The 24,555-nt window shown below is 34.3% G+C and overlaps 2 protein-coding genes and 1 long non-coding RNA gene across 5 annotated transcripts; 1 reads left to right on the forward strand and 2 right to left on the reverse strand.

Annotated features, from left to right (window-relative positions):
* Nucleotides 1-911: 911 nt before the first annotated feature.
* LOC107060411 (uncharacterized) lies at nt 912-1,602 on the reverse strand. Its single transcript, XR_001473343.1, has 3 exons — nt 1,565-1,602; nt 1,439-1,479; nt 912-931 (listed from the first exon to the last, which is right to left on the reverse strand). It is a non-coding gene; the product is annotated as an uncharacterized lncRNA (long non-coding RNA).
* A 10,076-nt stretch (nt 1,603-11,678) lies between these two features.
* On the forward strand, nt 11,679-19,466 carry LOC102594205 (PCI domain-containing protein 2). The gene is made up of 9 exons (XM_006346498.2): nt 11,679-11,978; nt 12,307-12,443; nt 12,526-12,619; nt 12,696-13,060; nt 13,286-13,373; nt 17,112-17,188; nt 17,257-17,331; nt 18,603-18,708; nt 18,868-19,466. Exons 1-9 carry the CDS (start codon nt 11,805-11,807, stop codon nt 18,997-18,999), a joined length of 1,248 nt encoding a protein of 415 aa, XP_006346560.1. The 5' UTR covers nt 11,679-11,804; the 3' UTR covers nt 19,000-19,466.
* Nucleotides 19,467-20,215: 749 nt separating this feature from the next.
* Nucleotides 20,216-23,549, reverse strand: LOC102594540 (glutamate-rich WD repeat-containing protein 1-like). Of its 3 annotated transcripts, NM_001288507.1 has the most exon segments (14): nt 20,276-20,507; nt 20,595-20,712; nt 20,857-20,972; nt 21,255-21,327; nt 21,405-21,544; nt 21,658-21,781; nt 21,783-21,786; nt 21,870-21,997; nt 22,000-22,001; nt 22,502-22,600; nt 22,695-22,865; nt 22,978-23,056; nt 23,181-23,338; nt 23,419-23,510. In NM_001288507.1, coding segments are annotated over 14 exon segments (1,392 nt in total). In that variant the 5' UTR covers nt 23,467-23,510; the 3' UTR covers nt 20,276-20,375.
* Between the last annotated feature and the right edge of the window lie 1,006 nt (nt 23,550-24,555).

Below are 24,555 nucleotides of genomic sequence, written 5' to 3' on the forward strand. Positions count from 1 at the left end.
CGTCAGTTATCACTTGGCAAATCTAGAAAATGAGAAATATAATTTTCTCATGGAGGTAATATGTCATTTTATGGTATGGTTATGGAGGTCAACAGAAGTTTATATCATCTAGCTACGTTTAGCTATCCTTGGTTGCAAAACATTCCTAATACTTAACATATGATGGTTCTTTTTTTTACAGAATATGCACCCCTTATTGATTGTAAGGTGGTATACTGGAGATTGTCTAGATTAGGGTCCTACAAGTGTAACTCGGATGGTGAAGTAAAAGGAGTTGGTGGCCTAGTGCTGGGGCCTTTTGTATTAGAAATGAGGAAGGAAATTTGATACATGCTGAGTCTTTTGGTTTGGGAATAACTTAGTTCTAATGTCTGAGGCAATGACTTTGCGAAGATGACTAGAGTATTGTATAATGCATCAATACTTACCAGTAATATTGGAGACTGACTCATTAATGCTCCAAAAGAGATTTTTAATGGAATTTGGGAGGCTCCTTGGAGTAGCCGATTGGAGGTGAAAAGGATCAATGGTCTGAGAATTAATGTTGATGCAAGAGTGGAGCACATCTTTAGGGAAGGCAACACTTTTGCAGATTATTTAGCTAACCAATTTTTTCTTTTTGCAGGTACAACAGGTATCATCTATTCAGATTACCAAGAGTTACCACCAAAAGGGAAAGCAATATTACACCTAGATAAAACACAAACTCCCAATCTTAGAATTAGAAACATCCAAAACAAGGGTTTCAATACACAAACATAATTGAGACAAACAAGACCAACCAGACATGGATGACAAAGAAATATCAAAAGGCGATGGTAGTACCTGCATACTTGCATAAGTGGATGTAATTGCAATATACTGTTTATGCAGAGATGGAACTCATATGTGACCTCCTTATGCAGTGGTACCAGCCTCTTTGGGGCTCAACCTGCAGAGAAGGTCATGGATGAATTAAATCGAAGTATAACAGTGCACAAAGATGAAAGAGGAGAAAGCATTGTTCATTCAACTTCATTTTATGGTTTAGATCTAATCAATCCGAGTTGAAGAAGTCTTCAAAGGACTTAATTTCATGGCACTTGTAAGAGTTTTTGAGTGTCTTCAGTGAAATTTGTCCAAATTCGGATCCATTTCAATTTATGTCTATATATTGGAGACATTTGAACTATCTTCTATCCTCTTCTCACTGCTACCTTCATCGGAGAGGTCGATTTCTCCGACCATGGAGCAAACTTGAGAATCAGAAAAATGCAAAACAGAAAATATGGCTACAGTGATAATAATACTAATGCGCAATGCGGCAAGTAACAATAGTATTTCAGGTGAAAGCACAAAGAAAGGAAAGCATATTGGGTTATCAAGATATATAAAATCTAAACATCAGTGAAGTAGTGTACTTAAAGGAACAATCTTTAGAAAAGTTAATAAGAATTACCTGGCCTATGCAGTGGTGTTAGTTAGGGTTTCTGACTCAATCTGCAGGAAAGGGTAAAACTTAGAAATGGAGCTCAAGGATCATTTACAACATCAAAAGCGAGTTAGGGAGTAGATCGATTCTTACCTAAGTTGTTCGAGCTGTGTGGATTCAGTGGAAACGAACCGAACGTAGCTGGTTGCAGCAGGTGATGACTCGATTTCACTCCAAGGCAGCACCTCGTCTTCATCCTCCAGGGAAGCTCAAGCTTGAAAACGACCAACTCTTTTTTACTTTGTTTGGTTGTTCATTTCTGTATTTTGTTTTTGGAAAGAGTACTTTGTTTTTAGACCAGATCATACATGATCTGGTTATTCTTTTTAGTTTCTAATAAATGGTCCCTGAGACCGGCTTTGATTAAAAAAAATGTATAAATTAGAAGAGAATTTACATATTATTTTATTCTACATAATATTATTTTATATAATGTATTATTTATACCTCTAATCTCAAATCAATGATTTATTTGAAATCATGATGAAGAGAGGGTCACTAGGGTAGTCCAATCGCGGGTCTGTCTTGAATAGAGAGTGTACTAATTTCTTAGGTCATTTTCAATCCATCTATATTTTTTTCTCTATACTTTACTATATTTGAAGACTAAAATAGGATATAGTGTCTTCAACCACATTCCAAAAAATCATCAATTTTCTATTTATAGGGATGTGTCCTCTCAATTTTACCTTTTGATTATTTTAATATTATTTATATTATATAACATTTGTAGTTAACATATTATTAGGGGTGTGCATCGGTCGGTTCGGGTCAGTTTTATGTATTATCGATCCAATTTATTGTTTTTGGTTTATAAATATGCTAAACTAACAACCAAACCAATAAGACTTCTTTTGTCGATTTTTAATTTATCAGTTTTGGTTCTTAACGGTTCGGTTTTTGGTTTATCCAATAAGAAAATGCTTATAAATATATATATTTCTCTAATAATTTGACACGACAAGACAATAATGTAGTTTTACAGAACACTCATAAAATAAAATAATAATAATAAATAACTTGAAACGAACTATACAAGTGGGTAGGGGTGTTCACGGTTTGGTTTGGGTCGGTTATTGGTCAAAACCAAAACCAAACCAACTTAATCGGTTTTAAAATTATCAAAACCAAATCAAACCAAATATAATATACATTTATTGGTTTGGTTGTTTTTGGTTTTGGTTTGGTTTGGTTCGGTTATTCGGTTATTAACCATAGATAAAAATAAAATAAACAATTCATTCAAAACGTGAAAAAAGTGACAACAATACATTCAAACAAAAAAATAGTTAGAATGACTGGCATTACAGAACTTTCGATCATTGAATTTACTGAATAAAAGTTCAAAATTCACTATTTTGGCATAGAAGGAAGAGACAATGACATTTTTAGTCCCACAAAGAATTTTCATAGACACTCATATACATGAAGCCTAAAAAAAATGTTCTCACTTTGGACATTTTTTCTTTCATACGTAAATTATAAAAATAAATTTTGATGAAACATATATAAAATCTTTAAAATTGTTTATGAATATAATATAGTATGTATGTATAATAATAAAATTTATGTATATAACTTGTTGGTTCGATTCGGTTATTTCTTCGATTTTTTTCGAACAAAACCATAACCAAACCAAATACTATCGGTTCTTAATAATCTAAAACCAAACTAAACCAAAACCCAAATTAAATACGGTTAATTTAATCGGTTTGGTTTGGTTTTTCGGTTTGGATCGGTTTTTATCCAAACGATGAACACCCCTACAAGTGGGTAGGGATGGCAATGGGGTGGGGCAGATGTAGGGTGGAGCATGTTTAAGGCTATGCGGGATGGGGAAGGTTTAAGGTTGTGTGGGGCGGGTGGGATGCGGGGCGGGTTGAAGTGGGATTTTTTTAAAACTAATGAGGGGCGGGGCGGGTTGAGGTTATATATTTTATGTGGGTTTAAACTTAATTTTAATTTTTTACATGTTATAAAAGTGATAGAACATTATTTATTAAGATAAATTCTTTAAAGTTACTAAAATATTCAACATAGTAAATGAAAATGGTTCAATAAAAAATAATTCAATTTCTTACATGTTTCCCAGTTGACCTCTAAAAAATAAAATTTTATGTCACTATCATATTAAATTAATACAACTTAATGAATAATAAATTTATTTTTATGAATCTTATTTTTAGTATCAAACTTAATTAGAAAAAAAATATATTAAAAAAATTATGTGGGGCGGTTCATGCGGAGCGGGTCTATCCCCCGGGTGGGGCGGGTTTGAAAATGAAAAAAATGTTATGCAAGGCGGGACGGGGCGGATTAAAAATTTTGTGGGTTAAGATCAACCCCCCGCCCTGCACCACCCCATTGTCATCCCTACAAGTGGGCCCAAAATATAATTGAAATTACTTTTGGAGGAGTGACATTCCTACAAAAGTTAAGTGTTTCACCTGGTTAGTGATGAAGAGAACATGTTTAACACAAGAAGTTCTGCAGAAGAAAGGTTGGTAGCTGGTCCCTAGGTGTTTTTTGTGCAACTCAACAGCGGGAACAAATAACCATCTCTTATTGCATTGTAAGTTTACTACTCAAATTTGGAACATGTTTCTCAACTTAATAAGCATGAACTCAACAATGAAAAAATATGCATCAAATATGTTGAGCTGATGGATTAGGAGGGAAGGCAATAAGAGTCAAAAGAGATGGTGAAAGCTAATTCCATCATGTCATCATGTGTATGGTGATCAGTCTGAAAAGAAAGAAATGGAAAATATTTTGAAGATAGATCCAATTCCATCCACAAAGTTAAATGAAATTATATAGTATCTTTATTCTTTTGGTGTAAACAACTTTATATAGATAATATAGATCAAATTTTAGATTTGATAGAAAATCTGTAATCTCTTTTTGGAGGTAGCCAACATACCATTAATGCTGAAGAATACAACCATGCCAGTTATTTTTGATAAAAAGAAAAAAAAAACAAAATAAAACTATACAAGTGCAACACAAAGAGAAAGAATGTGGTTCTTACTTTATGTTTTGACGTATAATTCGAAGTTGTGAACTCAAAGTTATTGTAAAGTGTGAATTGAATGCTAAAGGGCAAAGACAATAACCAATAAAGCATTGAGATTAATATTTAATATTTATCTATGGATAAAGTAGTAAATTACTACTGTCTTAATGGGATATCGATTTACCCAATAATCCAATATTAAAAATCAAAATTGGACCAATAACCCTATAATTATATTTTTTTCAAAATCATTAAAAACTCGTTAACCCAATAATCCGATAATAATAAACCAATAATATTATTTTTGGTTTGATTTATCGGTCGGTTCGATTTTTGCACACCCCTGCATATTATAAATCATATCAGACCATTAATTAAGTCTCTAACATTCATAATTATTTTCTAATCTAATGCATTTATTATATTTATTTATAATTTTTATTAATGAGAGTTTGTAAAAATAATATTTGAGATATAAGTTAGTTTTATTATAATTAATAATTGTATTAAGAAATAATCATCATAGAAATGAAAAATGCGCGTGTTAAATGAGTAAATAAATTTAAAATGTTATAAATTCATTGTATTGATGTGGATTATCCATTAGAGTTATCCAACAATTAATGGGATTCATGTATAGGTGTTTCCAAGGTGATAAGAACACTTAGGATAACCATGTATTTACTAGTTAGATGACTTTTGGGAGTGATATCTCAACACTATAAATAGAGATATCACTCACCATTCGGAAGACACACTTGAATAAGAAAAGTTCTCTCTTCCATCTATACTTCTTGTCTTCTTCTTATTATTATATTATATCATTCTGAGCTTTCTTTTATAATACGTTATCAACACGAAGCTCCTAATTGCAAAGGTATTATATAAATATTCTTATTTAATTCACTTATTCTCTCATAATCTCATCATGTCGAATTTATCCAAACTTGAGTTTGTGGCACTAGATATTTCTAGAAAAAATTACCTTTCATGGGTACTCGATGTTGAGATTCACTTAGCTGCTAAAGGTCTTGATGTCACCATTACTTAGGGAAATGAAGCATCGAGTCAAGATAAGGCGAAGGCTATGATTTTCCTTCGTCATCATCTTGATGAGGGCCTGAAGACTGAATATCTGATGGTAAAAGATCCACTTGAATTGTGGACTGATTTGAAGGGAAGGTTTGACCACCTAAAGGCTACAGTATTGCCAAGAGTTCGTTATGAATGGATGCACTTACGGTTTCAAGATTTTAAGACTGTAATTGAATACAACCAACTCTGTTGTATTCAGGATAACCTCACAATTGAAATTATGTGGGGAGACTATAAAAGATGAGGAATTGTTGAAAAAGACACTTACTACTTTCCATGCCTCAAATGTGATATAGCAGCAACAATATCGTGAAAAGGGTTTTCAGAAATACTTTGAACTGATCTCATGCCTTCTGGTGGCTGAGCAACATAATGCCATTTTAATGAAAAATCATGAAGCTCGTCCCTCTGGAGCTACTCCTTTACCGGAAGCAAATGTGGTAGAAGCACGTGCTCAATCTGAAGTTAAAAGAGATGATCATTGGGGCTATAATAATGCGCGGGGACGTGGCAAGGATAAGAGACGATACAACAATCGTCGAGGTAGTGATCATAATAAAAGGTAGAATAACATGAGTTCTCAAAATAACCCCTCAAAAAGTAATTGTCATCATTGTGGCATGAAAGGTCATTGGAAGAGTGAATGTCGCACCTGAGCGTTTTGTCAGTCTCTACCAAAATTCCTTTAAAAGAAAAAGAAATAAAGGCGGTGCCTCCTCTTCCAATGCTCGAGTTGAGTCACATATGACTCTTAAAGATGATGATAAGGCGAGAACATCTCAGAAATATGATAAGGATGTTGAAGCAAATTTGGCTTTAAAGAATGATGTTTTTGATGGCCTTGGTGATATTACTCATATGGATGTTGATGACTTCTTTGGAGATCGAAACTAAAGTTTGATCTTTTAGCTGGGGAATGTAGTTTGTTGCTATTTTACTTATGTGTTTTTAATTATCATGTTCTTCTTTATGTTGAAGTATTTAAATTTTCGTTATTAGTTTTGTTTTCTACTTCTTTTGATGTATTTTTATTTTAATGAAAATTAATAGAAATCCCCAGTTGTCAAATTGGATCCAAGATGAGTAACAGAGATGTGTGCCTTCTTGATAGTGCTACAACACATACTATATTAAAAGAAAAGAAATACTTTTCTAGTTTGGTTATGAAAATGGCATATGTTAACACAATATCAGGTAGTACAAAATTGACTGAGGGCTCTGGAAGAGAGACCTTATTACTACCTAGAGGGACAATATTGACCATTGATAATGCATTATATTGTAGTAAGTCTCAAAGAAACTTATTAAGTTTCAAAGTTATTCGTCAAAATGGCTATCATGTTGAGACTGTTAATGAAGGAAAAGTTGAGTACCTTTACATTACTACAATTACTGTAGAGAAGAAAATTGTGCATGAAAAATTACCTGCACTTTCTTCTGGGTTGTACTATACAAGTATAAGTACAGTTGAATCACATGCCGTAGTAAACAAAAGGTTTGCTAATTTTAATGATTTTATCATTTGGCATGACCGATTAGGCCATCCCGGATTTAATATGATGCGCAAAATAATTGAGAATTCACATGGACACACCTTAAAGAGCCCAAATATCCTTCAGTCAAAGGAATTCTCTTGTGCTGCTTGTTCTCAAGGAAAGTTGTTCATTAAACCATCAACAGTTAAGGTTGGAATTGAATCCCCTGCGTTTCTGGAACGTATAGGACCAATTAAACTTGCATGTGGACCCTTTAAATATTATATGGTCTTGATAGATGTTTATACAAGATGATCACATGTGGGCTTATTATCAACTCATAACATTGCTTTTGCGCGATTGTTGGCTCAAATAATAAGATTAAAAGCACAATTTTCAGACTATACAATAAAAACAATCCGTCTAGATAATGTTGGTGAGTTTACATTTTAGGCATTTAATGATTATTGTATGTCTACTGGTATAACAGTTGAACATCCAGCTGCTCATACTCATACTCAGAACGGTCTAGCAAAATCATTGATTAAACGTCTGCAATTGATACCTAGGTCATTGCTAATGAGAACAAAGTTGTTTGTGTCTATATGGGGCATGCTATTTTGCATGCAGCAGCACTTGTGCGCATAAGGCCGATCAATTATCATGAATTCTCCCTATTACAATTGGCTTTTGGTCAAGAGTCAAATATTTTCCATCTTAAAATTTTTGGATGTGCGGTATATGTTTCGATTGCTCCACCACAACGCACAAAGATGGCCCCCAAAGAAGGTTGGGGATATATGTTGGGTAGGAATCTCCTTCAATCATAACATATTTGGAGCCTATGACTGGAAATTTATTTAAGGCAAGATTTGTTGATTGTCATTTTGATGGATCAGTATACCCAACATTAGGGGGAGAACATAAGCAGTTGAAAAAAGAGATGAATTGGAATTTATCATCACTATCTCATCTGGATCCTCGAACAAATCAATGTGAGTAAGAAGTTCAAAAAAATAATTTACTTACAGAATATTGTGAATCAACTGCCAGATGTTTTTACTAATCTTCCAAGAATTACTAGATTGCATATTTCAGCTGCTAATTAATGCTCCAGTTCGAAGTGATGTCCCGACGGGACAAATGTTAAGGCAAATGAGTCTAAACCACATTTGAAGCCTGGTAGACCAATTGGTTCCAAGGATAAAAATCCTCGAAAGAGAAAAGGAATAAATGATCAAGATGATCATGAGGTGAAAGAAATTTCTCAAGAAGAGACCCGAGTCATATAATGTGAGTAAGAAGTTCAAAAAAATAATTTATTTACAGAATATTGTGAATCAACTGCCAGATATTTTTACTAATCTTTCAAGAATTACTAGATTGCTTATTTCAGCTGCTAATTAATGCTCCAGTTTGAATTGATGTCCCAACGGGACAAATGTTAAGGCAAATGAGTCTAAACCACATTTGAAGCGTGGTAGACTAATTGGTTCCAAGGATAAAAATCCTCGAAAGAGAAAAGGAATAAATGATCAAGATGATCATGAGGTGAAAGAAATTTCTCAAAAAGAGACCCGAGTCATAACACATGATGAAACCTCCAATGAGGTTCAAATTTCTGAAAATAATGAGAATGAAGAAATTTCAATGAATTATGTCTCGACGAGAAAGAGGTGGAAACAAATTAATGTTGTGATTGACAACATATTTGCATATAATGTTGCTGTTGAAATAGTGCAACAAGATGAAGATTTTGAGCCAAAATCTATTGGCGAATATAGAAAGAGAAATGATTGGCCAAAATGGAAGGACACAATTCAAGCAAAATTGACTTCACTAGAAAAATGTGAAGTTTTCGGACCAATAATCCGAAAACCTGAAGGTATCAAGCTAGTAGGGTACAAATGGGTTTTTACACAAAAAAGAAATGAAAAAGGTGAAGTCGTGAGATATAAAGCCCGACTTGTTGCTCAAGGTTTTTCTCAAAGACCTGGCGTTGATTACATGGAGACATATTCTTTTGTGGTAGATGCAATCACTTTCAAATATCTCATAAATCTGGCAGTTCATGAAAAGCTTGAAATGCGCCTAATGAACATTGTCACAGCCTATCTATATGATTCATTGGACCACAACATTTTTATGAAAATTCATGAAACATTCAAGGTGCCTAAAGCATACAAAGATTCAAGAGAAACTTGTTCAATAAAGCTTCAAAAATATTTATATGGATTGAAACACTCAGGGAGGATGTGGTACAATCGCATGAGTGAATATTTGCTAAATAAAGGGTACACAAATGACCCGATTTGTCCCTGCATTTACATCAAATGGTCGGAATATGAATTTGTTATAATAGTTGTGTATGTTGATGATTAGAACATCATTGGGACTCGTAAAGAGCTGTTAGAATCCGTGGAGTGTCTGAAAAGGGAATTTGAAATGAAAGATCTCGACAAGACAAAATTTTGTCTTGGCCTACAGATTGAGAATTTGCCAAATGAAATACTTGTCTATCAATCAACATACATAAAAAAGATATTAAAGCGTTTTTATATACATGGATAAATCGCATCCACTAAGTACCCCAATAGTGGTAAGATCGCTTGACATCAATACAGATCCATTTCGACCTCAAGAGAAAGATGAAGAGCTTCTTGGTGATGAAACCCCATATCTTAGTTCAGTCGAGGTACTAGTGTACCTTGCTAACAATACTCGACTAGATATCTATTTTAACAATACTCGACTAGATATCTGTTTTGCACTGAGCTTACTGGCAAGATTCAGTTCCTCCCCAACAAAAACACATTGGAATGGTGTTAAACACATACTTAGATATCTTCAAGGGACCATGGACATGAGTTTATTCTATTCCGATAAATCTAAGACAGGACTGATTGGTTACGCAGATGTAGGATATTTATCTGATCCGCATAAAGCTCGGTCTCAAACAGGCTATTTATTTATGTGTAGAGACACAACAATATCTTGGCGATCAATGAAGCAAACATTGGTAGCCACTTCTTCAAATCATGCAGAAATAATAGCCATCCATGAGGCAAGTCGAGAGTGCATCTGGTTAAGATCAATGATCCACCATATTCAGGAAATGTGTGGTTTTTCTTTCAAAAAAATAATATACCAACCACAATGTACGAAGATAATGCTACATGTATAGCTCAATTGAAAGGAGGATGCATCAAATAAGACCGGACAAAACATATTTCACCAAAGTTCTTTTTCACACATGATCTTCAACAAAATAGTGAGATAGAAGTTCAACAAATCCGCTCAAGTGATAATCTTGCTGATTTATTCACTAAGGCATTACCAATGCCAACCTTTGAGAAGTTGATACAAGATTGGAATGCATCGTCTTCGATATATCAAGTGAAACTTTCATCAGGTGGAGTGAAATACGCGTTGTACTCTTTTCCTTAACCATGGTTTTGTCCCAAGTTGGGTTTTCCTGGTAAGGTTTTAACGAGGCAATATTCAAAGCGTATTATGAGATGTGTGTACTCTTTTTCCTTCACTAGGCTTTTTCCCACTGAGTTTTTCCTAGTAAGGTTTTAACGAGGCACATTATCTATGGACATCCAAGGGGGAGTGTTATAAATCCATTGTATTGATGTGGATTATCCATTAGATTTAGCTAGCGTTTGGCCATAGATTTTCAAATATTATTTGGGTGAAAATTTGGGTGAAATTTCACCATATGTTTGGCCATAGTATTTGGGAAACATATTTCACCTTTTTAGAAAAAATATGATTTATACCCATAAGTTTTTAAAACTATTAAAACTAATCATAAGTTTGTATTACAAGTCAATTGGATCTTCGTTGCAATAAATAACAAGTAGTGTCCATGACACTAGACCAATGTGGTAGTTTGGAGTGAGTGCAACAAGCATCATTCCATACATCGTGAAGTAGACAAAGCACATGACTTTGTTACCCTGAGCCGATTGTTTATTGTTTTCATCAACAACCATATCATCACGAATATTTCATCACTACTTTGGTGTTCACGTAAAAAAATATGTATTACAGCGCAAACAACTACTATAGAGGGTGTTTTTGTAAAAAATAAAAGTTGCGTGTAAAATTTCAATTTTTAAAAGATCCCAAATAATGAGATTTGGCTCAAATACTAGAAAAAACTAGTATTTGAGAATTTGGGATATTTGCCAAATAATGACAAATTGTATGGACAAACATTATTTGCCAAATTTTCCCCCAAATATTGTTTGGAAAACCTATGGCCAAACGGGTCCTTATCCAACAATTAATTGGATTCATGTATAGGTGCTTCCAAGGTGATAAAAACACTTAGGATAACCATGTATCTACTAGTTAGATGACTTTGGTAGTGATATCTCAACACCATAAATAGAGATATCACTCATCATTTGGAAGACACACTTGAATAAGAAAAATTGTCTCTTTCATCTATACTTCCTGTCTTCTTCTTCTTTATATCGATCTTTCTTTTATAATAAAAAAAACATTTAAAAATATATTATTGACAAATATACTACTTTAATTTCTAATTTATTTTTATGTTATGAAATAAAATAAAAAATAATAGGAAAAATTGAGTTAAGTTGGAGAATAGATGGGAAGGATGGTGAATAGAAAGAGGGCGTTATCATTGTTGTAGTGAGTCGCGGAGACAGACATAAACCCCTTTGGGTTTCTGCTCAAAACCAAAAACTTCAATTGGATTGAAGAAGAAAGAATGGCTTCAGCCTATTTAAGCATGGGAGAAGCTCACAGACGAATCACTGACTTCCTAAATCGCTTCTCCGATGCTGTTTCATCTCAAGACGCCAAGTCTCTATGCCTTATTTTCTCTCTCTCTTCAAATTCATCTTTTCTCCTTTCTCTATCCGATGCCCTCATCACTTTCCAGGTAACTGCGCATTCAAATCCGTTTCGATTGTGTGATTTGGTGTAGAAATTGTGGGTGTACTAAAGTATATGAACTAAACTTTCTTTTACAACTTAGGGCTTGAATCAGATTGATGATTCCTTTTTCTGGATGAAATTGCACTCATTGCTTTGGTACTCATGTTTTCTAGTAGGCTAAATTTTGCATTTGGGTTTCTTATACCTCTTTTTTGGTGAGGGGACAACTGGCTACAGTGACATAGTGGGATAGATGCAGTCTGATATATGAATGAATGTTTTTGTACATAGAAAAGCCCCCGTAATGCAGTCTGATCATGTGTCTAAAACAGGATGCTAGCAGAGTGATGAGACAAGCTGATAGATACTCTCAGTATGCAGATATACTACTCCCTCTATTTCGTGCCATACAAAGTTATCGACTCAAAAACCTGGTTGAATCTTACCAGGCTTTTGAAAAAGCTGCCAAGTGAGTTTAAGCTTACTCTCTCCTTTACCCCTATCCCTCTTCCGACTTCCGTGGGGAAATATTGATTTTATGGAGATTGCAGTGCATTTACTCAAGAGTTTCGCAACTGGGAATCAGCTTGGGCTTTGGAAGCCCTTTATGTCATTGCCTATGAAACTAGAATTCTAGCGGAAAGGGTAAGAGTTACTCTTGTTATATTTGGAATATCAAAAGGTTTGTTGAGTTGACTCATGTATGTTTTTGAATGTGTAGGCAGATAGAGAGTTGGCTTCTAATGGAAAAACACCTGAAAAGTTGAAAGGGGCTGGCTCATTTCTCATGAAAGTGTTTGGAGTCCTTGCTGGAAAAGGATCAAAACGTGTTGGAGCTTTGTATGTGACTTGCCAGCTTTTCAAAATTTATTTCAAGCTCGGAACAGTTCACTTGTGTAAAAGTGTTACAAGAAGCATTGAAACTGCCCGCATTTTCGATTTCGAGGAGTTTCCTCTTAGGGATAAGGTTACTTACATGTATTATACTGGACGGTTGGAGGTGTACAATGAAAATTTCTCTGCTGCTGATCATAAGCTATCATATGCTCTAAGCCATTGCAATCCTCGGAAAGAAAGAAATATAAGGTTTGTATAGGTTCCTGTTATATTTCGGGATTACGTTGTTTCACTCATGAAAAGAAATAATGGTAAAAAGATTGTTGGATGAATATCCTACAATGATACTGATGTTCTGCAATAAATGTTTGATTTTTACATTTAAGGTGTTGGTTTTCTTTTTCAAAGAGGAAACCAGACACTATTACCGACTGCATTGATTTCATCTCATCGGTTTTATGCTTTTCTTTTCAGGATGATACTAAAATATCTGATACCTGTGAAGCTCTCAATCGGAATCTTACCTAAAACTTCGCTTTTGGAGAAGTACAATTTGACTGAGGTGTTGCATATCTTCTGATTCATATTTAATTCATTCAGCTTGAAATGTTGACATTTTTTTAGAATAGTCTAATAGCATGCATTTACTTCACAATAGCTAGTCTAAAAGAGGTATGGCTGCTGATTTCTGCTTTCGGTTGAACATCACTGAGATTCTTATGCTGTTTGAAATGGAACCTAGAAATATTGAAGTTCCATACATCCCAAGGATTTCGTGAAAGGGTTTTCTGTCTATTAATTATAAGTGCTAGACATAAAACTCTGTTTTCTTCTTTTAACTTTCAGTCTCTTAACATTTGAAGTTAACTCATTCAAGTTTCTGAGTTTACTGATAAAAAAAAATCCATTAAAGTTGCTAATGTAGCTTACCACAGTTGCTTGTTCCATTTCTAAAGGTCCACAGGGGTTAATGATCTTCATTTCTCCATCATCTCCTCATTTCTGTTATCTTGCTTCCTTAATTTCCCTATGCTTTCAACTCCTCAGAACAACCCTATTCTTCATTTTATTGTTTTAATATCCTTTAGTGCTTAAACAAGCACCTTTTGTATGGATAAGTAAGAGGTGCCATTTACTTTAACACCGAAAAGCTGCTACTGTTTAACAGCTTGGATTTAGACCATCTCCAACCCACCTCTATTTTACTCTCCATTCTTTATATTTGGAGAGTAAAATAGAGAATGGGCACTCCAACCCCTCTCTATTTTAGTCTCTATTCTCCATTTATAGAGAGGTGAATTATAGTTCTCTAAATTTGAAGAACTACTATTTACGCTCTCTATTTTACTTTTTCATTATTTTATTATTATTTTTGTTATTATTTCTATTATTTTGTAATGAACATGTTATTTTAAATGTAATGCCATTAGCCCCCAAGGTCTAGCTCGAGTGGCAAAAGGTGGAGGATTTGTGGCTTAGGTCGCAGGTTCAAGCCCCACACCATGCAAAGCGAAGCCTGATATTTAAGTGGAGAAGGGTAGAGGGGTGGGCCCATTATCCACCGAGTTTAGAAGGTTGTGACTGGTCCAAAGGGTGGGTCACAGACGGATTTATCGGTTATCGAAAAAAAAAAATGTAACGCCATTAATTAAATAATTATTTTTAAATGTAATATAATATTTTAAAAAATATATTATTTAATATATACTAATTTCATCCCGAATTAAAAATATTTTAATTTTTTTTTATTTTCGTCACTAATATAATTTAAAATTCTCCGGTTTGAACAATTTTTAGCTAGACATAACAAATTAACGACAAAAATGCTCATTTTTAACTTCATAATCCATTCATAGAGCATTTATGAGGGCAATGTAATAATCTTAAAAGTTGAGTATTTATGTAATGTTTATGTAATTGTATTTCATTAATGATTTCACTTTTATTTGAATTGTCCATTAGTTTGTATATTATATAATATTTGCTTGCAATTTATGTTGTTTAAAAAATTTAGAATAAAATATAATTTTATATTAAATAAAAACTTTGAAAAAATAAAATATTATATCACATGAAAATTATATTAAATGATTATTTGAAAAAAAGAAGAAGAAATAATTTATATTATGTAATAAGAAATAATAATATAATATTGAGGAAAGAGAAAAAAATTCTTTTTTAGAGAGAAATAGAAAATTGGATTGGAGTTAATCCTGCAAAATTAGAGAACTCTATATTTAGAGAGTAAAATAGAGTTTAGGATTGGAGTTGCCCTTAGTTGAATACTAGGATTTTGTAGTCTTTTAGTTAGCAGTCAAGACCTATCTAGGCACGTCTAGTTACTCTTTTAGCTTTCTGTAGCGGCATTACTATAAAATTAACTGGCTCGCAAGTTGGCCCGACCACCATCGTCATAAAACAAAATTACTATAAAGTGAACTGGCCTGAGATATGCATTGAGTGCTGTTCAGGATCAATTGACAAGATATATTGGTATACAATTATATAAGTGTTTTTTTTTTAAACTGTATACAATTATATAAGTTTTAGTGACTTACATTTGAAATTTCATTCTTTGGAAATAAGCCTACCAAGAATTTGAATCCATTTCCAATGGAATCTAATAGCGATGCTTCCCTGATTTAACCTTTTTGTGTGGAAATTCTCTTTAAAATGATTTTATGACATTTGACAACATTCTATATATTGTAGCTTCTACTGTCACAAATTTCAAGAGTCAGAATCAGTTTCACTTTCATCTATTAAGTAAAGTTCTCCTTTTAACTAAAGTTCAGCCTCCAATGCATCAACAAAATTGGTACTCCTAGCCAGAGGTTTCTAGGAAGTAAGTGTCCGCAGCATCGCATACCAACTATTTGGCATGTAAAACATTGTTTTTAACTTTTCTGTCCGTCCTAAAAAAAATAATGGTGGTGTTCTGCGCTTGCTCACACATCGATTATTCCATGGGATACTAGCTACCTCCCAGAACAAGTACCGGGTACCAGTGTTATCAAAGGCGAAAAGCGCAAAAAATCTCTAAGGTCCGTGGGGGCTTTAAGCACAAAGCGCAAATAAAGCGTGGGCTTGAATGGAAAAAGGTGCAAAGGGAGAAAAGAATACAAATATATATGTTTAGTCTAAGACTAATAATTATAAACATAAATGACAAATATATGACCAAAGAAATTGAAAAAAAAAATATGATAAAGTGAAATATCAATCATTTAGTTTCACTTCTCCATAAGAGGCTCATTGGCAAGGAAGTGTTTGCCTTAGAACCTTGATGACACACTGAAGCGCACATAAAGCGAGGCGGAGCGCACAACATGTTTTGAGCCTCGCTTCAGGGCTTAAGCGCGCTTAAAGCGCGCCTTTGATAACACTGCCGGGTACCTCTGCCAAGGCTTAGGCAGAAGATAGAAAGAAACACCTAGTGTTATTTTGTCTCTGCTTAGTTTGAACCTTGATTGCCAAGGTTTTCACCCACTTCATTGAATGCTAGGCCACACCTTTGAATGCAAATTATTTTTCCGTCTTTTTCTTTTCCAATATTCTTGATGATGTTAATTGCTTTTCCCCCTTTTTTATTTCTTTATTTTTTTCCTTTTTTGTCTATTCTTTATTGACATACTTGTCTACCTTCAGTAGTGTTTTCTCTTGCTTCGTTTGTTCCTGGTTCTCTGACATGAAATAATCGTACCCCATGCCATACTCTCTTTCTTGGAGGTCATCCCTGGAAAGTTAAAGAAATCGTTGGCATTCTACTATTAACTTGCATCAGCTGTATTTCTGGTTTAGAAAGACCTCAACACTGCTCTATGAGAAGCACCTGGGTCCTCTTTCTTCTATTAAAACAAGTTATTGTTTTGCGCTATTCAACTTATTTTTGAAAAATTAAAAGGATATTTGGTCCCATATGTGAAGTTCATTGTGCCCTCAAACTCTTTCTTTCTTTCTTCCATTTATGGATTTTTTGAAAACTGTGTTCTAAAGCCAGCGATTTATCTGAAGAGGGTAAATTCTGAAAAGTTTGTCCAATATAGAAGATCAATGTATTCAAACTATAAACTCTAAGTTTCCTATTAAAAAAAGATGAAGAGGAAACAGTTGTCCTGTTTGATAATTTGGTTGCTATCATGGGAAATACCATATAGTCTTCTGGTGTTTTAATACAAGGAGGTGCATGCCCTATGAATCGAATGTGTGATTGTTTACTTTATGATGAGTAGATGTAGAAAACAATAGTTTCATGCTGTGCATCTCACTCTCCCTTTCCTCTTTGAATTTATTTTTACAGTACAACAACATTGTGCTTGCTCTTAGAAGGGGGGATCTACGACTTCTTCGATGTGCTCTGCAAGAACATGAAGACCAGTATGTATATATTTCCTTTATATGCGAGCTGCATTATGTTTGCATATCCTAATAAAACTCCTTACCAGGTTTTTAAGGTCTGGCGTTTATCTTGTCCTGGAGAAGCTAGAGCTCCAAGTTTACCAGAGGTTACTAAAGAAGATGTAAGTCATACTTCTGTTTTTGGCTGAAAACATACACAGCCCCCTCAACTTGTCAAATATTTTCATTTAGACACCTTATCGTGAGGTACGACCTATTGACCACTAGACATTAGTATAAGATGTACCTATTACACACGCTACTAACATGGCACAATGTGTGTAATACACAATTACACTCTCCATTGAGAGTGTGAGAGGCCCTCTTATCATTTTTCTTCTTTTGCATCTTATCTCCTACAACACCAGTCTGCTGCCACCATAACAACTGCCTCCTCCTCCTCCACCGTACAGATTACCTCAAACAGGAATTACTGCAAGACCCGATTCCAAATCCGTCTAATAGTCTTGCTAAAACCACACAAATATCTGAATTAACTGGATCAGAAAATAAACATTGTTGTGTGGAGACTAAATCCTATTTCCAGCCTTTTTAGAAAATCCGACGATCTTTTCCGATCTGTGGGACTCAGCCAGATCTTCTTCAAGCTGTGGGTCAGTTTTGATGGAGGTACTGTGGTATTTGAGAATAGAAATTCGATTTGGGTTTATAGTGAAGATTGTGAGAAGTGAAGTTACTGCAGGGTCTGTGAGTGAATTAAGAACTTTTTTTAATTTTTTTTTTGGCTAGATCGAAGTAATTTTTGGGGTAGAGAGAGGAAACAGAGGATGAAGCTGAAAATGTTTTCTGTAGATAGGCGTATTCCATCAACTACTGCTACTTGGATAACTATTAACACAGTTTGCTAAAAGGTGGGTGCATTTTTGAGAGCAAAAGTACCAAACAAATTTAACAATGAACAGTTCATTACTAAGGTAAAAACATTGGGAACTCATCTTGAGAACTTTTGATGACTTATTTTCTAAGAACTCAAGTTTGACTTCAGAACTGATTTTGAGAACTCAAGTCACAGTAATGGGCGTGTTCATGAAATTGCCTATTTGTTGTTGGAGATGGTGGTGGTGAAATGAAGAAGATGACCAGAGGGGGAGGAGGGAAAAGTCTACTGATCAGATACTTTTTAAAGTATTTTCCACCTATCATTCATTGATTTGTCTCATCTTTGAGGGAGATTGTCATTTAAGGATCTAATAGGCACATCTTAGCTCGAGTTCAAGTGTTCAATAGGTTCATACAACCCCCTTAGTTCAAGTGTCTAAATGAAAAAAATTGGCGAGTTTGAGGGGTCGTCAATGTATTCAGCCTTTCTTTTTTATTGTTTCTTTCTCATTGTCTTTTGAGTATTAAAATCACTGTATTATTGATTATACAGCTATATTATCCAGAAGCAGAAAGATCAGAATAAAGCTCACCAAATCAAGTTAGACTTAATTGTTAGAGCTCTAAAATGGCTTGAAATTGATATGGATATTGATGAGGTAAACTTTTTGGCTCTTTTAGGCTGGTTGGTTCAAGATTTCATATTCCTCTTTCAACTGTCTTCTTCCATTACACCCAAAAAAAGAAGAGGAGAAAAAACAAAGGCTTATTCCTTTACTTTCTCATACATAACTGGAGCTTTCTATGCTTTATTGCAGGTGGAGTGTATCATGTCCATTTTGATATATAAGAACTTTGTCAAAGGTTACTTTGCTCACAAAAGCAAAGTTGTAGTTTTAAGCAAGCAAGACCCTTTCCCCAGATTGACAGGCAAAGCAGTTAACTCATAAGAATGAGGCTGTACCACAGTATCTGAACAACTATGTTCTTAATGGACTGGGAGATAACCGATCTGGGTAATGACGCTGTAGTTGGCTGCTCCCCATGGTTATGTTCAGCTCTCTCCAGTTGCATGATGCTGTGACGCAAGTATGATGTTAGCGGGGAGTGCTTCTACCTGATTGGCAAAATGGATGTAACACAATTTTACTGTTTATTTATTTTGACAACAAAGTTCAGCGGTGGCTCCCCATGGTAATGACGCTGTAGCTGGCTCCCCAGATTGATTTAGACAATCTGGACGTTGCTTATTGTACTATACGTGCCAGAGTGAGTGTATGCTGTGTGGCAATACAACATTTTTGTTGATCCAAAAAGTGTAGGGTGAGCTTGTCTGCTAAGTATCCTAAACCATGATTTTGCAATGATAAACACTCATCTGGTTTCACATAAATGAATCAGATTCTGCATCATGTCATCCACTACAATATGCTATATCTCAACTCCAAATCAAACTGGTTGAAGTTAGTTCTCATAATTGAATCAGACTTTGGACCTTGTTACACTCGACCATTAGTTTCGTCCCAACTCCAAACTGAACTTGTTGGAATTATAAGTTCACATCTCTTCTATTTTATCTGGATTCATGGATTCAGTTCTTTTTAAGTACTACTCCCTCCATCTCATTTTATGTGAGGTAGTTTGACTCGGATAGAAATTTGTATGACTATAAATCATTTTATTAAGAGTGAAGTAAACATTTTAAAATTAAATTATTACTCAATTTATAAATGTGTCAATTCTTTTTGGAATTCTAAAGAAGAAAGTAAGTCATATAAATTGAGACATAGGGAGTATATAATTTGGTACTCCCTCTCTTTAAAAAAGAATGGCCTAATTTTATTTGGCACAGAGTTGAAGTTAATAAAGAAAACTTTTAAATTTTATAGTTTTAAATTAAAGTTGTGTCAAATGTACAAAATTACCCTTCAATCTTGTGGTCTTAAACACGTCACATGAAAAGCTGAAAGTAAAATGTTACCAACAAAAGAAAGAGGTCATTCTTTTTGAAACAAATTAAAAAGGAAAGGAGGTCATTCTTTTTGAAATGGGAGAAGTATATTTTTTTAAAGAAGAGTTTATCTCTTGAAATTTAATTGGATTCAATTCTTTAGAAGTACAAAATAATTTACTTAAAAATAAACACTCACATTTCAAACAATGCAGTGTGTTCATTTTTATGTCTTGCTATAGCTCAAGGATCCATAAATAGAAACTGGGACAAAATTGATGCAACTGTCACAATATATCACAAAAGTAAAAGTACAAATTCCATCACAGAGGAAAGGTACTTCAAAAATGCAAACTATAACGTAATAAACTATTATCATGCAACATTTGCAGGAATTGCATTTTCGATGTTCGATGGCATCAGTATGTTAAATCCATCTGCCGCTGTGGATACAACCATTCCTGGGATCTGAGAATGCCAGTGAAGTTCTTTCAAATCTTTCTGACCCTGTTAGCAATGCAAGAGCAACGTCATAAGAATATCCTTACAGCAGATAAATATTGCGACTCAACAAGACACAAATAGAATTTAAACCTGATGAACAAAGAGAAGTTGTGGGGGTAAATCTGTTGGAGCATTGACTTGCTCTTTCATTTTAGTTTTGAACTCTGCCTCCTCTTCTTCATCTCTCTCCAAAGAAAGGTCCCAGATTCTGATAAATTGAAAAGGTTTCAAAGTTAAAACACAACAGGTGATACTCACAGATAGACACATCCAAACTTATTACAGGAAGAGACGTGGAAAGAGACATAAATCTGTTCCACATTCCCATTAGAGTTTCTCAAAAGGTTCTTACGTTAGCTGATTATCTGACGATGAAACAGCCAGTGTTGAGGCTTCATGCGGACTCCATTCAATAGAAGTGATGGGATGTTTGTGATAATCAAAGTGGGCCACTACGGAGTCTCCATCCTGTCAAAGTGAACAAGAGAATAAGCAGTCACTCTTTCATTTATATTGGCAAATTAACATGAGACCACCTTATAAACTGGTTCACTCTCTTTTCTCCTTAATCTATACTTTCTTCCATGACGAAACCTCAGCTACTAGGCTGGAAGTAGGTCGAGATGCTACTGGCCTCATCCACACTTCCTAACCCTTCCCAAGCAGTTAAATTTAAATCAAGAGAGTACTAGAAAATCATGAATTTAACTAATGTTGGTGCCAAGAATTTAGACACTATTAGTAGAATACCTTGACCATTCTAAGATCTTGAATAGAAAATGTCCCATCATCACTTCCAGATGCAAGCATACAGCTCGCCAACCTGATGGAAAATCAACGACATGAGAATATAGCCATTACTATAGATGCGGAAAGTAACACAACAGGAAAGTCCAATACTTGTTCCATGATATCACATTGACATCTGCCTTATGTGCCGTTATAGTTGCTGCAAGAGGGTTGTCCATACGGGTGTCCCATATTATAATATTTCTATCAACTGAGCAAGAAGCAAATACAGTATCTTCTGTAGGGCTCCACTGTATCAGAGGAAATTGGAAAAATACTTCAGAATTTAGCAAAAGTAAAAAGATGCACAAATTAAGAAGTTTCCCATAGCTGAAGGTGAAGTTAGTTGGTCCTATATGAACACCTGGAGATCCTCAACACTTGCAGTGTGTCCAATGTAAGATTTAGCACTAACATTCCATGTTGCACCAGATGTTGGCTCCCACAAATGGATACAATTCCTGCAGTCACCTGCCGAGATATGTAACAACATCTAATGTTAGAAAAAATTATGACCATAGCATATAATCACCGAATGTAATTATGTGCAAAGAAGATAGGATTACAATGCCAAACCTGAAACAAGCTTCCCGGGAACACGAGGACTCCAGTCTATAGCATAGCCTTCATCTTTATGTCCACCAAACTTAAATAAGGGTGCTTGATTAGAGACTGCAGAAGCCCCGTGGCTAAGATCACTCTCTGATTCTGCCAAAGCATTTATATGAGAGCTAATATCCCAAACCTGCCAGTGCAATAAACCTTATTTAAGAGAAAAGCAATCATACTAGTGATTGGATGTATTAAGCTTGACATGCAGTGGAACATATTTTACTTCTTAAGAGTATAGTCTTGGTAACTATTACAGTCAACAAGAATTAACATATCTCATGTTTGAGAGGTATTATATTTTCAGTTTGTTTCTTCTTTGTCAATGGAGGGTGTTCTATCTACCAGATCATTGAAAACAAACTATATAACTCAGAAGAACTTGATCAAATATGGGAATATACCATTTTGAAGTTTTATGATTGTATCACATTTTCTCTAATTTTCAATAAATGTTTCATGTGGTCTGCACCATGATTATCATGGAACGATGACTAACAGTTTAAAACTAACATAAATACTCTTAAAACAGATAAAAGAATTGTGCTATCAGTGACTTACAAATTCAATTATTGAATTATTATTAGGCAGAGTCTGACCTGAACATGACCAGTATCACCCCAAGAAGCAACTATATGGGGGTTTTGTGTCATAGCACGTATGCGATTAACACATCCTTCGTGAAACACCTTGTGTAACTGTAGAATTTCAAAAAAAAGGAAGTCTTAGCAGGAAAATGTTATGAATATGCTGCCATATCAAAGTATATACATAGTGTTAGAAATAAAGCACCTGTAATACAGGTGTCCCCGATCCAGCTTCTTCTTCTTCATCACTATCACTGCTGTTGCTGTCCATGTCAGAGTTTTCATCACCTGTCTTGTCTGGCACCAAGTCCCGCCTTTTCCCAGATATATTAGACAACTTAAATATACCAATGGAGTTCCAAGAACTTTTCTCTGCCTGTAAGAATGGTAGAAGCATGATTCATAAAGCTTAAATCTTCTCTAACTCAAATGGTCCCTAATAATAATTCGGTATAAAAGAAGCTAAATTCCTGCAGCTCTTGGCTTACCTGTGTTCCTGCTACACAGTATACAGAATGTGGAAACTCAGTCCGCACTAAGCCGAGTGAGTCGCGCAACACATCAAAACTGCAGCATCCACAATCAATACAAATTGCATAAATACATGAAATTCAAAAATGTTTTAACGAACTCACGTGATCAATTTTGTATTTTGTATTTCAACTAATTCAAAACCCAACGAGGAAAATACCTCAAGCAAGGCCAGCCAATGTGGAAGGCATGAAGAGAATTATAAGCAGAAGCGTCACACTGAAGCTCCTCTCCTTCCTCTAATTTGTCAACTCCTGGTTGCCATACCTTCGCTGGCAATGATGGTACTGAATCCGACGATCCTTCTCCTTTCTTTGCCTGCTTTATTAGTTTCTTTTCATGTGAAAAATTGATTGCAAAACAATAAAAACACAAATTTTCAGAGGAAAAAATCGCACCTTGTTCTTCCGTTTAGCTTTTTTAGGGTTCTTTAAGCTCCGAACCATCTTGGAATTAGACGATCAAACTAAGAAGAAGAAGAAGAAGAAATGGTGAAGCAGAGACTCCACTGCAAGGGCTTTTGGACTAGGGTTTTGTATCTGCAATATATAGTTTTTTCTCCATTTTCTTCGAATCTTGAGAATTGGGCTCCAAAGGTGTGTGAGTTGGGTCGGGTTTTGGGCTGTTGAGACTACTTTTTTCACTTGGGCCGCTGATAAGTTCTTCTTCAATTTGAACTTTCATCACTAACTTCATATCCCAATGTCTAAAATAGGTGTGAATAAATTTAAATTGAAAATCGCATCAAATCGTAAATCCAGTTAAATCAAGAAAACAACCTGGCTAATGAATTGATTTGATTTGATTTGGTATTAGGAAAAGAAAACCGAATATTTGATTTGGTTTTAACCTTAAAAAGTCAAATCGAGATCATATCAACTTGACATTATATATAATTTTTAAATTTATTTTAAACATAAAATTATTTATTTTGATATAATTTATTAATATTTCTTATACTTTTTCATAGTTTTTATCTTTTAACATTTTATTTCAAGTTTGACTTATTTGAATTTTGAATGATCCAATAAATGTTATAGTCTTTAGATATTAGTAACTTAAATAAAGCTCAAATCAAAATCAGATATATACTAATGCTAACAAAAAAAATCAGTTCAACACTAAGAATGATAATAATGTTGTTGAATATTTGTTCTTTAATTTTACATTGGTTTAGACGATTAAAATACATAACCTAATTATAGATTTTCTTTAATGTTTAGTCATGTAATTAATACTTATTAGACTTATTTCACTTTATCAAAAAAAATTGAAAATTCGAGAAATCCAAAAAAATCTCAAGGTTGAAAAATCCGAGTTTCATTAGTTTGGTTTGGTTTATAGATTTGAGAATCTGACACAAGCGATTTAGTTTGATATTAATATTAATAATATAGGGCACTTATTGATATTATATCACATGGTAATTTAACAATAAATTATAACTTGTCAGATAATAAATTATTATTAATTTTTTTCTTTGTCCTTATTATTTCTCGACATTCTATGAATAAAACACAATATTTCAAGATAAG

The sequence above is a fragment of the Solanum tuberosum genome, unplaced genomic scaffold (genome assembly GCF_000226075.1).
Source record: "Solanum tuberosum cultivar DM 1-3 516 R44 unplaced genomic scaffold, SolTub_3.0 scf00079, whole genome shotgun sequence".
Lineage (NCBI taxonomy): Eukaryota > Viridiplantae > Streptophyta > Magnoliopsida > Solanales > Solanaceae > Solanum > Solanum tuberosum.